This window comes from Manacus vitellinus, unplaced genomic scaffold (assembly GCF_001715985.3).
Source record: "Manacus vitellinus isolate BGI_N305 unplaced genomic scaffold, ASM171598v3 scaffold_11_pilon, whole genome shotgun sequence".
Lineage (NCBI taxonomy): Eukaryota > Metazoa > Chordata > Aves > Passeriformes > Pipridae > Manacus > Manacus vitellinus.
This window is the reverse complement of record NW_021938895.1, coordinates 55,588-71,587: the sequence shown is the minus strand read 5'-3', so window position 1 is coordinate 71,587 and position 16,000 is coordinate 55,588. Positions and strand designations below refer to the sequence as shown.

The following is a 16,000-nucleotide window of genomic DNA, read 5'->3' as shown; positions in this document are numbered from 1 at the left end:
GTGATTGCAAGTGTGTTTCAGGGGTCTTGGTGCTTTTAATCTTGTCCCCTAGGAATCCATTGCATCATGTACCCATCTTATAACCCTGAATTTGTTTTGATAGCTTTGGGGAAAGACACACACACACACCAGCCTCATTTGAGATTCCAAAAGCTTTTTCCATAACTGCAGAAGTGCTGTCTGCAAACTCACCCCATGGAAATCCAGTCCCCCTGAATCCATCTAATAATTCTCTGACCAGTTCATGTGATACCCCAAGGGAAATCCCCAAACTCACTTTACAGTCTGGAAACCTGATTCCCTCTGGAAAACTGCTGTTTCTCTGAACCATCTCAGTTTCCCCAAAGGAATGTGTTTGAACCTTCAACTCACTGTGATACTGCCCTGAACCAGGACCCTTAAATTCACCTGATACCCATTCATCTGGAAATACCCAGGAGAACATACACTGTCCAAACTTCAAGCAGTCCTCCTCTAGGAATTAATCTCTCAAATCATCCCAATATTACTGTATCCTGCATCCACCCACCCCCCTTAGAGGGACAGATACGCCCTAAAGTCACCAATCTCCTGGTCAGTCAACACCCTCCTGAAACTCCCTCCTCCAAACATCTGATACTTTCAAAAATGCTCTCCTGGTATTGCCTGGAGAACTGAATCTTTGGTGGTCCAGGTCTGGAACCTGATAACCTGATGAGAGAACTGGTATCCCACCACAGAACTGATACCACCACAGCCTCCAGGATCATCCCAAGGAGGTGCTCCCAGATTCCCTGGAATAAACAGTCTCATCCTCATCCTCTGCACTTGATACCTAAATGAGGAGGCAACCTCTCCTTTTCCCCATTCCCAGTGACCCACACACTAAGGACCTGATAACCCCAAATCTTCCCAACGTCCTCTTGATATGAGAGAACTGATACTCCCTGAGTACTCCCATTTACTTCTTGGATGCACAAAAACATCCCACAAAATGACCAAAGGGGGGTTATTTCATGCCTGGTTTGGGCACACCAAGGATTTACGGGCTCCTTGGAGAGCATCTCTGACAGGGAAACATTCCTGGCTGCATTCAGCTTCATATATAAAAATTACTTATCATAGAATCATGGAATGGTTTGGGTTGGAAGGGACCTTAAAGATCATCTCATTCCAAACCCCTACCATGGGAAGGGACACTTTCCATAGACCAGCTTACTCCAAGTCTGGCCTCAGTCTTTGACAACTGAGTTCTCCAACAGTTAGTGGAGTCATTTACTCATAACAAATAACCATGCAGTAATAAAGGTCATCTCAGAATTATTATCAGATAATAATACTATTTCCCTGAGATCATTTATAACGTCTCGGAAATCTGCAATTTTCCAGTCCCTAAAATGGGCATCACAACACTTGTTTTCCAATGAATGCTGAGAGGTGTTGAAGGAAACCTCTGTGATCAAATAAACAGTGTTGTTATTGCTTAATGCTCATGGGACAGGGAAACAGACACTGGGAGAGAGAATGATGTTTGTGTGAAGTGTTATAGAGTTGGCAAAAAGTAGGACTTAATTCAGTGCAATTTCTTCAGATAGGGACTGGCAGCTACTGGGATTAGGAGTTTACATTCTGGGTTTTCCCTTTTAAATTTCCATTAGTCACCTGATCCTGTGAGATGTTATCTGGCATCCAAGGCTCACCTGGGAGAGCTTATCCACTCCAGGAGCCTAGTGTCTCTATGAGGTGTTTTTTTTAGGCAGCTGTGGGCCCTTAAAAGCCTGTACACTTCTGGCAAACACTGATATTGCTCAAATGAAAGACAAACTTCCTGGTTTTCCTTGAATATTTTCCCCACAGCTTTCCCTCTGGATGTATTTAACAGAAGGAAATGGCAGTTCTGTGGCAGTTTGTAAGATGTTGTGCTAACGTGTCTTTAGTCAACTGTTATTTTCACCTGAACCTGTTTTCCTCACTGCTCTCTCCACTGCAAGATCTGTAGTAGCAGGTTAAAGAGAAAACAAGGAATTATGTGAAATTCAAGTGGGGCCTTGAAGATATAAATAAGATTAGAGGCTTAACCATGAGGGGTGAGGTAGGGGGTGGAGAAGAAGTGTTTCACATGCCTGAGGTTGGACTGAGTGCAAGTCTGGGGCTGGAAAAGGAGCTGAAACTTGTTCTTTCAGCACTAGAAATGCATACAACTCTGTTTTATTTGGCAACAGTCAAGGGGTTTTATTGTCAAAGACTCATAATTTCTTCTGCTTTCTCTGGAGCATGAAGTGTTGAAAGCCCAGTGGGACCAGCCAGGCTTTCAGGTGATGTACCAGGTGTGGTGAATTCTACAGCAAGTGGAATGGCTTGATGGCACTCAGGTCTGAACCTACTCTTCAGTAGTGAAGAGCAGGACTGGCTGACAGAGATCAAGTCCTACTCACAGCTCTGATTGAGTCTGGGGAGAAGGACTTTGGATTCTGGTGGGTGAAAGGCTGGACCTGCCCTGGTGCATGGGCACTCCTAGCCCAGAAACCCCCCCGTGTCCTGGGCTCACCCCACAGCGTGGGCAGCAGGGGAGAGGGGGATTCTGCCCCTCTGCCACCTCAGGTGAGACCCCACCTGCAGAGCTGCCTCCAGCCCTGGGGAACAACAGCACAAGGACGTGGAGCTGCTGGAGAGAATCCAGAGGAGGCCAAAGAATCGCTCCGAGGGCTGGAGCCCCTCTGCTCTAGAGACAGGCTGGGAGAGCTGGGGGTGTTGACCTGGAGAAGAGAAGGCTCCATGGAGACCTTAGAGCCCCTTCCAGTGCCTAAAGGGTCCACAAGACAGATGAGGACAAACTTTTTAGTAGGGCCTGTACCACTAGGACAAGGGATGATGGTTTTAAACTAAAAGAGAGTCAATTTAGATTAGGTGTAAGGAAGAAGTTTTTTGCAGTGAGGGTGGTAAAACACGGGCACAGGTTGCCCAGAGAAGCTGTGGCTGTGCTATCCCTGGAAGTTCAAGGCCAGGTTGGATGGGGCTTGGAGCAACCTGGGATAGTGGAAGGTGTCCCTGCCCATGGCAGGGGGTTGGACCAGATGACCTTTAAAAGTCTCTTCCAAATCAAGCTGTTCTGTGATTCTGCGACTGTGGAGAGAGGTGATAAAACAACTAATGTGCTTTAGTAGGTTTCATAATTGCAGTTCTGTGAGCATGACACACCAAGATTTAGCCCAGCAAAGAAAATCCTGTATCATGCCCAGGAGAGGGTTAACAAAATAAAAAACAACAGAATACACAGAGAGTGCACAACAGTCAAGGGAGCACCATAAGGCAGTAACTGAGGTCCCATGGTGCCCTGTACTGCTGAAAAACAGGGTAGGAAACAAAAGGTTTGTGAGATCAATACCACATAAAGTGCTGACACCCCATTCTAGGCACTGAGTATGGTGGCAATAGGGAAATTCATTGATTTCAGTTCTTGGGGAATCTGTGAGAGTGTTAGGATTTGAGTCCACTCTCATACTTTTTACATCCAGCCACTTACTGTTTTTTCAGCCTCCTTGGTTTAAGTGTAAAATTTGATTTTAAATAGCTGCTGCAGTAGTTTATAATAAAATGCTGGGGGTAGGGGAGAGAGACTGGTTTTCTGTGCTTTCAGTAGCTGTATCTACTCATTTCATGCAGTATTTTGACAGCTGGATTTCTTTCCACAGAGAACATCTTTTCATCGGTCCCACACACTGGGCTTCAGAAATGGATATGCCTTTTCCCAGCTGCCAAGGGAGGGGATTGGCGGGGAGACGATCTTCCCAAATCTGCTCTCTCAAGATCAGCTGGATGATTTATGCACAAAGGGACCCACCCTGACCTACGGGCCAGCCAAGAAGTCTCCACCTCCACCCTTCATGCCGTCATACGTGGCTTTTGACAAACAGGTATAAAGAAGCTTATTCCAGGAATATCACTGGCCAAATTCGGAGACACAAACACTCGGCTCCAGGGTTCACAAGACTGTGTGCAGCAGTTTTCAGATGCCACAGCCCTTAGTCAGAGACAGCTGAACCCCAGACTGAAAGAGGCTTTCTTTGCTAGAGAGGAGGATTATAATACGTAAACGATGTAAGACATTCCCTGCAAGTTATACTCCAGCATTTCCAGCAGGGTTGGAAAAGAGATTTTGATTAACTCTGAAAAGCTCCAGTTTATAACTATTGCTCTGTAAGCCACAGCCTTGGCTTTTTGTGTTTCCAAAACTGTACTGAGATTGCAACTGAGCTTTAACTGGAAACATCAGTCTGCAGTGGGGACTCTGATAGTCTGACTGTGGTCTATCTATTTATGCTTGTGTTGGTCATCACAGCGTGTCCCAGCCTGTGCTGCGCCATTAGTACTTCCTGAGTTACATCCTGGTGATCATATTGGACTAGGAGGTGGCTCTGTGTCTGTTCAGGGCAGTCCTGAGCTGACCCTTGATTTTAAATGCTCCAGTGTCCCATCCTGCAATTGGCAGCCACGGACAGAGCAGTGGCTGCAGAGCTCTGTGCAAGGCTCCTGGAGCTCGACACATGCAGGGCTCCACACACTGCCAGGGAGTGCAGTCTGGAGCAGTCTGGAGCCAGCCAACCCTCAGTCCGTCTGTGAGACAGGCTGGGGAACAGATGTGCCGTGTTAATTACTGAGGCTGTTCCTTCAGAGGGATGTATACATTGCTGTTTATTCTGTCAGATCCTTCTCTGCCCCTTCCTTCAAGCCAGAGGAACATCAGGGGCCCCAGTGCTGCTGGGGGTGTCCTGGTCCCTTGTGGGGCACTTTGCTGACTGGTAGGAACTTGCTGGCTTTATCATCCCTTCATTATCCAGTCCTCTGTGCTGATGTGGCCTGGGTATGCAAGGCCTGATTGGCCACCTACATCCTCTTAGGGTCATTGAATGATCTTGGAGAGAATACTCCTCCTACTTCTGCCAAGCACAGGGACTGGCTGATTAATTTCCTTGCTTCCCCAGCACAGATCAGGCTTTGCTGTCAGTGCTGAATAGATGTGACTTCAGATCATACAATCATGGAATAGTTTGGGTTGGAAGGGACTTAAAGATCCTCTTGTTCCTACCCTCCTGCCATGGGAAGGGACACCTTCCACTAGACCAGGTTGCTCAGAGCCCCATCCAACCTGACCTGGAAATGATGAGCCATGCAGATTTTAAAATCCTCAGCTGTGGCTGAACGTTTTATTAAAATCTCTTGATAACTTCCCTAAATCAGGGGCTGTAAAGCTGACAAATAAAGAGTAACGTATGTCAGTAAAGTAAATTACTGTCAACAGCCAAGCGCCTGGCAGAAGGTGAAATAAGCATGTGATTAAGGAGGAGTAGGGAAAAGGTTGTATTTTAACACCTGTCCCATGCATGTCAAATTTATCAAAGGCAGGTCTTGATAAAAGCCCTCACGGTGCCTCTGCCATCACTCACAGATTTGGCCTCAGTTGTGTTTGATGATTTTGTAGAACACAATCCAGTAACTTTTCGCTGCCAGAGCAAATTAAAAATAATTTATTGCTCTTAATAGACTAATCACGGTGTTCAAATTGTTTCTTTCTCTCTCCCTCTGTTATGTTGTCCCTTGGGCAGGTTTTGAAGTTCGATGCCTATTTCAAGGAAGAAGTTCTTACCTCTGCAGAGGAGCATTACCGGATCCGCCAAGTGGGCATCTACTACTACCTGGAGGACGACAGCATGTGTGTCATAGAGCCTGTGGTGAAGAACTCTGGGCTCATTCAAGGCAAACTTATGAGACGCCACCGGGTGCCCAAGAATGACCAGGGGGATTATTACCACTGGAAGGACTTGAATCTGGCCACGAACATCACCATGTACGGCAGGACGTACCGCTTAGTCGACTGCGACTCCTTCACCAAGGTGGGTTGCTGGTACAGAGAACACTGACAGAAAGAATCCTGGGAATTACAGGTGGACAGACCTGTTAGAGTCCAGCAGCTTGCATCTGTAGCTCACAGTCTTTCATTTTGCTTTTTGTGTAGATTTCTTTCTTCAGGCCAATGCAGAGTTCAAGGTATGATATTTGCTGAGGGCATGTGAACTGCTTGGTACTTTAGCCCCAGGACTGCTGGGAATCCACCCCTTGTCCTCAGGACCTCTCCTTGCAGTACAAATTCCGATTCATCTCTGGGTGCAGAAACATAGTGCATACATGAGAAGGAAATTCGGGATCCTAACTCTTTTCTGATTTAATATTCCTCTGTTAAGGGCAGGGGAAGGGAATAAAATCAATAACTCTGCACCCATACACAGCCAAGCCATGATCTGTGGGTTGGGAATCGTGGTATGAACTGACCTTTCTAAAAGCTTACTCACTGCCTGCTTTTCTATTTCTGGCTATTTCTGTGCCAGTAAATGAGATAATAACGATCCAATAACAAGTTATAACAATTACCAGTACACTGGTATCCTGTTAGATTGTCCCCAGGATAATCTCAGTCCTGCTCAGCTACTATTCTTCCAGGTCAGGAGTTAGAATACTCCAGGGACCATTCTCAATAGGTGAGTTACATGCAGTCAACCTGTTCTGGAAGCTGTGAGAGTTTAGATCCAGGCTTTTCCTTGCCAGTTGGCCTCAATGCCCAGGAATGTTCCCAAACATGTGTAATAATTGGTGTATATGTGGCTGTGGGACCAGCTGTGCTGAAACTGGAGGACTGTTAAAGTCAGCCCACATCAAATGAAGAGCTGGTCCTCATGTTAATATTGATGAAAAACATGGAATGAGCTTACATGGGTCTACATCTCCAGGCCACCGGTCTATTTATCATTAACCTGCACCCTCCAGACCGGAAAATAGTGAGTCTGAAAGTGTGAACCTGCCTTGTGAGTCTTTGGGGGGATCCCACATCCCCCTTGGAGAAGTTTGCATGGGTGTTTCCTGGGCTGAATATTTTCATGGGCCACTTCCCAAGGCTAAAAAGGGAACAAGTCCATTGACTTCAGAGGTTGTTTTGAGTGAGTGATGTGAGTACACAAGTAACACCCTAGAGGTTGTTCATGCATCCAAGGTAAGCAAGAAAGCCCTTCATAAACAAGCAGATTGCACTCTTTCTGTGGGAAAAGTACTCCTGAAAGATGGAATGAAGCTGCCACTGACACATATCCTCATGCCTGGGAGGTCTTGGTGGGCCTAGTGTGGGTAACACTAACTTCCACTGTCTGACACAGCCCTAAGTCTCTTGCAAATTTAGGCTGACTGCATCTGTGTGAAACACCCATTTAACTTTTTTCATTTACATAAAAGAGACCAACTGGCAGTTATCCTCTATTTAAAGCCCTAAGGCCAAGGAAAACTGTGCTCCAGTGAAATCTGAGTTAGGATGTTGAGGACAGGACTGCTCTGATTAATTAAAGGGTAAGCAAAGCTAAGAAGTAGCTCAAACAAATATCTTTGTCATCCGATGTACTTGCTATTGCAGTAGAGTTCTCTGTGAGGAATGACCTTGCAGTATTCTGACCTCCCTCACCTCTGCCCACCGGTAATCTCTAGTCACCTCTTACCTTCAGAACTCACGGCACATTAACACCTCAGATGACCTTCCTAGGTGTTCATGGAGAGCCAGGGAATTGTACTGAACCCTCCAGAGCAATTGGTTTCGGATCCTTACATAGAACAGCGCCGGACGCCTGTGCAAAAGCCCATCGTGCCAGCAGGTCCCGACCCCCTCTGGCAGTTCCTGACCTACGACACAAAGGTGAGAGAGCTGGGGATTACCCACATACTGTGGGATTACCCACATACTGTGGGATTACCCACAGTACCCACTCATAAAGCACCTCCAGTCCTGTGTCCAGTTCTGGGCCCCTCACTTCAGGAAAGACATTGAAGGGCTGGAGCGTGTCCAGGGAAGGGAAAGGAGCTGGGGAAGGGGCTGGAGCACCAGGAGCAGCTGAGGGAGCTGGGGTGGCTCAGCCTGGAGAAAAGGAGGCTCAGGGAGTCCTTCTTACCCTCTGCAACTCCCTGACAGAACAGCAGAGCCAGATGGAGGTTGAGCTCTGCTCCCAGAAAACAAGGGACAGGATGAGAGGAAATGGCCTCAAGCTGTGCCGGGGAGGTTCAGGTTGGACATCAGGAATATTTTCTTCATTGTAAGGGCTGTTAAACATTGGAAGGGGCTGCCCAGGGAAATGGTGGAGTCACCATCCCTGGAGGTGTTAAAGAAACAATTGAATGTGGCACTTAGTGCCATGATCTAGTTGACAAAGTCAAGGTTGGTCAAAGGTTGGACTCCATGATCTAAGAGTTTTTTTCCAGCCTAGATGATTCTGTGATTACAGATTATATGTGCCATTGAAACCCAAGTCTGCAACCTCCATCATTCTAAAACACCTCAGTCTGCTGAAGAGACTCCAGATTTGCTCCTTTCTTGGCTTTAGTGAGAAACAAGACCTTTTATGTTTTTTCTGGGCTTTGTGCCTTGTAAACTCTTGCCAGCTCCTTTTCAGATTGCAGAGTATCCATTACTCTCTTGCTTTCTGTTGGGATGAGATAAGCCACCTGCCTCTGGAATTTAGCATCCAGATGCAGTTCTATTACGAATGGTTGTGCTGCATCCACTCCTGTCTTCCCCCAAAACATTGATGCCAGGTGCCAGAGCAGGCAATTCAGACAAACAAAACTGCCACTTGCTCTGACTGAGTTCTCCCTGTGCACACAGCCGACTAACACTGGCCTCCCTGCTCCTCTGGATCTTCTTTTCAGGTAGCAACAGTTTAAGGAACCCTATGGACTACATCCATACTAGAAAATGAACCAGGGCTGGGATACAACCCAAGTTCTGCATGTTGTCTCTGGCCAGCTATCAATCAAACATCTCCTGGCCATCAGCTATGGGTTAGCACAGGCCAGGATTGTATCCAGATACTATTTTGGATGTGTTCCCCCTTTTTTGAGTGGAACAGGCAGTTTTGCTATGTGGATGTAAGCTGGGCCATACCTTTCAGTTTACTGCCAGTTTAGCCTTGGTGGCTATTGGGCTGCCTGTTCAGGAGCTGGACCTTGGGGAACTCTTGAGCATCTCAGCATGAGCAGTTTGATTTCTTGGCATGAAAAGATGATTCAGATCCGTGATTGTCTGCTTCTCTTTTCTCCACCCCAGGTCCTTCGCTTCTACGCCATATGGGATGACACAAACCACCCCTTTGGTGACCAGCATCGTTGCATCATCCATTACTTCTTGGCAGATGACACAGTGGAGGTTCGGGAAGTGTACAGTAGAAACGATGGGAGAGACCCATTCCCAGTCCTGATGAAACGCCAGCGCTTGCCCAAAACCCTCACAGAAAAGAAAAGTAAGTTTAGACTGGCACATCTGTCTGGGCTGAAGTGCCTTGGTGGGTGCACATGTCCATGGTGGCTGTGCCAGAGATACACTGCCTCTGGAGAAACTTGGCTGAGAACACTCCAAGTGTCACTGTTTTATAGTCAAAGTTCTTTAAGTGATCACTAAATTCTTTATCCTTCGGGAAACAGTGGCAGGACAGCAGTGCCAACAGCTCCCTGGAGCTATTTATACAGCTTGCTTTTGTATTCCTTTTCACTTAGAAATGTTAACATCTACCTGATTAATTTACTTTTCCTTTTGCTCCATTGTCCTTAGTGGGCTTCCCAAGCTGTGTGCTGGAGATCACTAATGAGGAGGTACTTGAGTGGTACTCACCCAGAGATTTTGCTATTGGCAAAACCATCACCCTCCTTGGACGCACCTTCTTAATCTATGATTGTGACAAGTTCACACAGAACTTCTATCGGGAAAAATTTGGGATCACAGACTTCCAGCCACTGCAAATCAGTGAGAAACCACTCGAAAAAGTTCCACAGGTACTGCAAACAATTTCTGAAAGGGAGAGAGGAAAGAAGTAGTTGGTATAAGCTCTTATAATAAAGTAGAGGTTCAGTTTAGTGAGAACCTATAGAAAACAAGTTCAATTTAAAGAAAAAAAGCGAGTAATTTGAAGAAGACAAAGCAAGAATGGTCATAATCGATATAAAAATGAAAATCTGGCTGCAGTCATACTACTAAACTCTCCTCACTCTCCAAAACAGTTTTGCCAAGTCCAGATTGCCTACTGGAGATGATCACAGTGCTTGTTACCTCCCAAACTAGCCTAGGAATGGTTTGGAGTGTCAATTGGCCTATAACATAGACATGGTGGGGATTAGGTTACCAGTGTAACCAAATAGATGGTTGAGTTCCTGTGCACAGGAAGGTTTAGTTGGAACTAGATGATTTTAAGGTCCCTTCCAACCCAAACCATTCCATCATTTTATGATTCTATAATACATCCATAGTCTCTTTATTCAGAGAAATTACCTGGCTTTCTGATTTTTTTAATCCTCTTATATTTTCATTAAATCCAACACATGACCAGGCCAGTAGCATCTCTACTGGGTAGATTGTCACAGCTCTTGCTACCTGGTGACTGAAGATTTCCTTCCAAATTAGACAGGTTTTGATAAGCTGCCTTGCAAACTTTGTCTTCTTCTCAGTTTCAGCTGTTTATGGTTGATATCTCCTCTGGATGCAGGTAATTCCTCCCCATAATGGTTTTGGCATGCCTGAAGACTCTCTCCAGAACTGCCTCCGCCTGATTCCAAAGCGTCCACAGAAAGATGTTATTAAGATGCTGGAGAATGATCTCAAGGTCCTGCGGTACCAGGCGGCCCTGGTAAGTGCTTTCCTTGGTGGAATAATGCCAGCTTGTGTGGTAGAGTCAGGAGGGTGGGAGGAGCAGCCTGCTCAGACAAGGCTGTTGGCAAATTCTTCTCTGCCAGTAGGAGAAGAGAGTTCCCCAAGCCAGCACGAGTGTCCCTCGGGGGATGCCAGGGGGTTACTGTGTGCTCGCTGTGACAATGAGCAGCACAAGAAGGTAGGAAAAAAAAAAACAAGGTCAGAAAGTACCAACCAGACATGCCACAAACCCACAGCCATTTATGGAAAAACTCCCACTGCCAGTGGCACGTGACAGATGGCCCTGACTGGAACAGCCTTGCACTGGGCACTGTGCCCCTGCCTGCCTGAAACTGCTGCCATGAGCCAGAGCTTGATGTCTCTGCTGCTGGCTCTAGCACCTGCCCTTCTCCAGGCTAGTCCTGGATGCAGCAGCCGGGAAGGAGCTGTCCTAGCAGAGCAGCCAAGTGCCAGCGTAGAAGCTGGAGAGTCCGATGTTTTCCAAGAGCATCCAGGCCCTGGCCTTTGTGCCAGCTTTCCAGTTGGTTTATGCAAGGAGCCTCTGGCACGTCCAGCAGTAGCAATGGCATTTCCTGTGCTGCCTGGTGCCTGCCCTCTCCAAACACTCTGGGTGAATAAGGGCTGGTTTCTTTTCCCTATTGTGCAGGAGCTCCCTAAAGGTCACAGCTGACAAGTTCAGATCCACTTAATTTTAAAGGAGGCAAGTAAACCCACTGGTGTGTCAGGGGAGTGACTTCCTGTGACTAAGAGCTGAAGCAGCACCAACCTCTCTCAGGCACTCAGTAGAATGAAAAAAATGTAACTTTAATACTGAATTTTACAGCCTCTCTGGGATGAATCATTCCATATAGGATATTCCTTTCTCTTGGATTATTCAGTCAGTGGAAATACTGAATATACTTGGTCACTGCAGCCTAGATTCTGCTGCTGTTACCCTGAGTAGAGCACATAACCTTTGAAATTCAGATAGTGAGTGCTGTTTAAGGCTTTGTTACACTATGTCAGCACACCAGGAGCTTTGTTTAGTCAGCAATACAAAAAGCTGTGAGCTCTGGGTGCTTATGAGCGGGTTACCAGGTACTCCTGAGCACCCCAGGAAAGGAAAACCTGGTTGAAATGTTCTTTTCCAAACCCACTACCTTTACTTTAGGAATCACCAGTCCCTGAGGACAGAAATCGTCGTTTCATCCTCTCTTATTTCCTCTCTGATGACACGATCAGCATCTATGAACCCCCAATCCGAAACTCTGGCATCCCTGGGGGCAAATACTTAAAAAGGACCAGAGTTGCCAAGCCAGGGTCTGCTCCAGAGGATCCCATATACTTTCAGCCCTCTGACTTCACCATTGGCTCTACAATTGAAGGTAAAATCCAGCCTGGATTGATAATACTCTGCTCTGATATGACATTTATTGCATGGACAGTGCATATCCCTTCCTTCGCTTGAAGGATTTGTTGCTTCTGGGTCTCATCACATTTGAGCTTCCAGATCAGCAGGTGGTGTACACCGATATAATTCTGTTACTGTCAATGTCTGAACCTTTGAATCAGTGAAACTATTCTCACTTCAAGAAGTGAAACAAATAGCAGAGCTGGCTCAAAGCTGAGACCAGCCACAGGAGAGGAATCATGCTCCCTCCTGGATGAAGGGACTTGCCCATACTGAAACACAAGTAACACTTCTTTCTTTCATGCCTCTTCCCCAGTGTTCGGCCACAGGTTTGTTATCACTGATGCTGACGAATATGTGCTTAATTACTTGGAAAGAAACGCAGAGAGTTTCCCTGCAACAACGCTGCAATCCCTGAGGGATCACTTTCGCCCACGGAAGGCAGTAAAGGACACTGTCAACAAGTAGGCTACAAAGGATGGCGTTGTGGGGCTAAACAACACTCAGGGTTGATATCTAAGGGCATTTGCAGCAGCCTCCATGGGCTGGCTGCTCTGCTGGTTTTTCAGCTACAAGAGCCTGTGTTTGGACACATACAGAGGGGGTGAAGTGTGTACAATAAAATGTCGTGGCTGGTGCTGACCCAAAACCCTTGTGGGACAGCTCTGGCTCATGAGCAGAGACACTTTCAGCCAGACCATGGAATCACAGAATGGTTTGGGTTAGAGGGAACCTTAAAGCTCATCTAGTTCCAACCCCTCTGCTGTGGACAGGGACACCTTTCTCTGGAACAGGTTGCTCAGAGCTCCATACAGCCTGATTTTGAACACTTCCAGGGATGGGGGGGACACCTTTTCCCAAAAGGCATCAGTTCACTGTAACAGATGCTGCCAATTTGAGCTACTTGATCATTGCAGGCTTAGTGGGTGGTTGGTGGAGTCTTTTTTTTTTTTTTGACATTTGTTCCTTCTGTGCTTATCAGCCCATCAGAGCCTAGACCACAACCTCTTTTTTAGCTGTCTGGACCCAGTTTGTGTGACTCAGTAACACCCATGTTCCCTCAGAACATTGTTTGGAGGCAATATCATGGTAGTTCAGGGGCTCTGCTTGAAACTTGAGTTGTCCACAGTTCCCAGGACTGTGGAACACACAGGGAAATGCTCCTTGTTCACACAAGTGTCACAGTAAGGCTGCCAGAATCAGCTTTTACATGAAATCCTGTTATTCTTTTCTTCTGCAGTGACATCCCCAAGCAGGCCCTGGATGACTTAATTGAGGAGGTTCAGAAGGAGCTGAAGCTCCGTCACAGCTACTTGAACACCAGGAGGTTTCATGAGGCATTTCATCAGTGTGACAAGGATGGCTCTGGAATCATGGACAAAGGAATGTTTTTGGACCTTTGTGATAGGTTGGAAGTGCCAACCAGCACCATTCTTCTTAAAAAGGTCAGGAGGAAGGGGTGTTCTGCTTTCCCTCCTATAGTTCTTCCAAATGATCTCTTATAAAAACCAACCCTAACCAGCTGCTTTACCTTACAAAGAGGAACAGCTTTAAGAAAAGGGCAATAGAGTCCTAATTTAGAAAGGCTTTTGAGCTGTTGGACTGAGCCTGTGTCTTAGAGCAGATAATAATTGCTGTCCTCAAAGGAAGGGGAAGAAATGTTACCCAGGTTGCCCCCCATGTTTGGCTGCACTGTCATGTGAAGCCTCAACATTCCTGCTGGCTCAGGTCTTGGATGAGCAGAAGAGGTGTTACTGCAGACCTATGGAATGTCTGTCCAGCACAGTTGGGATTGAGTAGAGATGACACTGAGGTGCTTAGGGAATGAGCCTTAGGAAAGCTTAGAGGTATTCTGGATTTTGCAGCAACTGAATTGAAGGTTTAAGAACTAAGTATTGTCCCAAAAAATTAAATAATAAGAGAGAAAGAAATTAGAATCATAACCACTTGGTTGACACAGCTGGGGACTGTGAGCAACAGCACGTGGAGATCATAGTCTGCACAGCAGAAAATGTGAGAGAAACTAAGAGAAGAATTCATGCAGGCAAGGGTGCTTCCTTAGCATCATATAACAGGCAGTAGATTAGTGGCCAGTAAAGGCAGACTCAGAGTTTAGAGAAATCTAGAAACCAGAGGGAGTAGTTCCCTTGCTAAAATAACAAATTTTCTAAACCAGCCAAGTGTGAGCATCCCAGCCATGGCTAGAAAGGTGCACGGGCAGGGGATTTGTGTCTCTGAATGTGGATGAATAAAGGCTCTGGCCAGCACCCAGGGCTTTCCTGTGCTAGAGTTCATCAGACCTCCCTCCACCCTGAGGAATTTACAGTGTGGTGGGTCCTTCCTGTTCCATCTGGGAATGGGAGAGGAAGTGACATGACTAAAACTAGCTGGAGAACCTGTGACAACTTAGACTAAACCTCTATGTTTGAAACCCCATTCTAGGGCTTACACACTAAAAACATCCCTCTTCTCTCTTGAAATCTTAATACCAGTGTTCCCAGAGCCCTCAGGAGCGTGGCAGGGCTATAAATTAAACACAGGGCAGAGTGTGAACTGCTGCCTGGGTTGGAGAGGAGCACAGCTGTCAGGCACACCAGAGCAAACCCCGGTGAATCTGTCTCTGGGCTACAAGGGGAAGAAGAATCCTTTCAAGGAACTGTGATATTAGACCTTTTCCATCTCCCTGGGTGTCAGAAGGAGATTAGTTATGCAATTAAAGAAACAAAAGCCCTCTTTCTTCCCCTTAAGCACTCAAAGGCTATAGCTCTGTAACAATGCAGGGTCAGGCACGGACACCAGAACTGGCTCATTAGTCAGGCTGTCTCCGAGCTCAATTATCTGTGTCTCCCCTTCATGCCATGTGCACTCACCAAAGTGACACCAGGGAACAGGGACAGTTAGACACACAGCCCCCATCCCACTTTTGGCAGGCCCTTCTGGAAGATTTCCCGTGGCCTGTGTCAAGTCTGTGGCCATGCTTTGTATTTTTGTGAGTCTATTGCCACTGTCGTGATGCCCAGAAGGAAATCAAGATTAGACTCAAACACTTTAGCTCTTCTTGCACAGATTAGTGTCATCTATAGGCATTCAAGGTTGGACTTGGACCTTTAGATCAACAAGTCCAACCTTTAGACCATCAAGTCCAACTCTTAGATGGTTGGATTTGATGATCTAAAGGTTGGACTTGATCTTGCAGGTCTTTTCTAACATTAGTGATTCTATGATTCTATGTTTACCTGTGAATCAGGACTACCAAGGCTCTTCCAAGAGGGGAATAGGATCTCCTGCTCTGACACAAAAGCAGCACTTTCCCCTAAAAAAAACCCTCGATTTTGCAGGTTCTTCCAACTCTTTATGGTGTTTGTTGTTTTTTGTCCCCACAGCTCATTGACTATTGTTCCTGTGGAGAAGACTATGTAAACTACCGTGACTTCCTTCGAGCCTTCCCTAGTAATCTTTTCCCAGAACCTGAAGCACAAGACGAGCAGTTAAATACTCAGGTGACTTGAAGACCTCGTGCTTCAAAAAGGATGTTCCAGTCTTCACCTTTGCTTCACTCACTCTCCCCCTTTCCATAGAACCAGTTAATTTCACCCTTATTTTGTTAACTTTTTTCTTCCCTAACCTTCTGCCCTTTTGGCCACCACCAAACTCGACTTCACAACTGCTGGATGTTGAAATGAAACTCACAGAAGAAAATTTCTGAGAACCAAAGTTGGGTTCTCCTGTTGATCTCTCAACTTTTTAGTAAAGTATTTTAGAGAGCTGAAGCTCTGAAGCCTGGAATGAAAACCACTCTAGTTTTCTTTGAGAGTCAAAAGGGCCTTTCACCCTCAAATAGTGAAGACTGCCAGTTTACATTGCTTTAAAATTGCAATAAAAATGCAGTTGCTATAAAAGTGTTA

The 16,000-nt window shown here is 46.2% G+C and overlaps 1 protein-coding gene across 1 annotated transcript; it reads left to right on the top strand.

The window, feature by feature from the left end:
* Positions 1–2,059: 2,059 nt before the first annotated feature.
* EFHC1 (EF-hand domain containing 1) lies at positions 2,060–15,994 on the top strand. Its single transcript, XM_029965762.1, has 11 exons — positions 2,060–2,071; positions 3,672–3,893; positions 5,583–5,870; positions 7,559–7,708; positions 9,113–9,305; positions 9,614–9,834; positions 10,542–10,682; positions 11,856–12,069; positions 12,412–12,559; positions 13,336–13,540; positions 15,479–15,994. The coding sequence occupies exons 1-11, from the start codon at positions 2,060–2,062 to the stop codon at positions 15,602–15,604; spliced, it is 1,920 nt and encodes a 639-aa protein (XP_029821622.1). The 3' UTR covers positions 15,605–15,994.
* Positions 15,995–16,000: the final 6 nt, after the last annotated feature.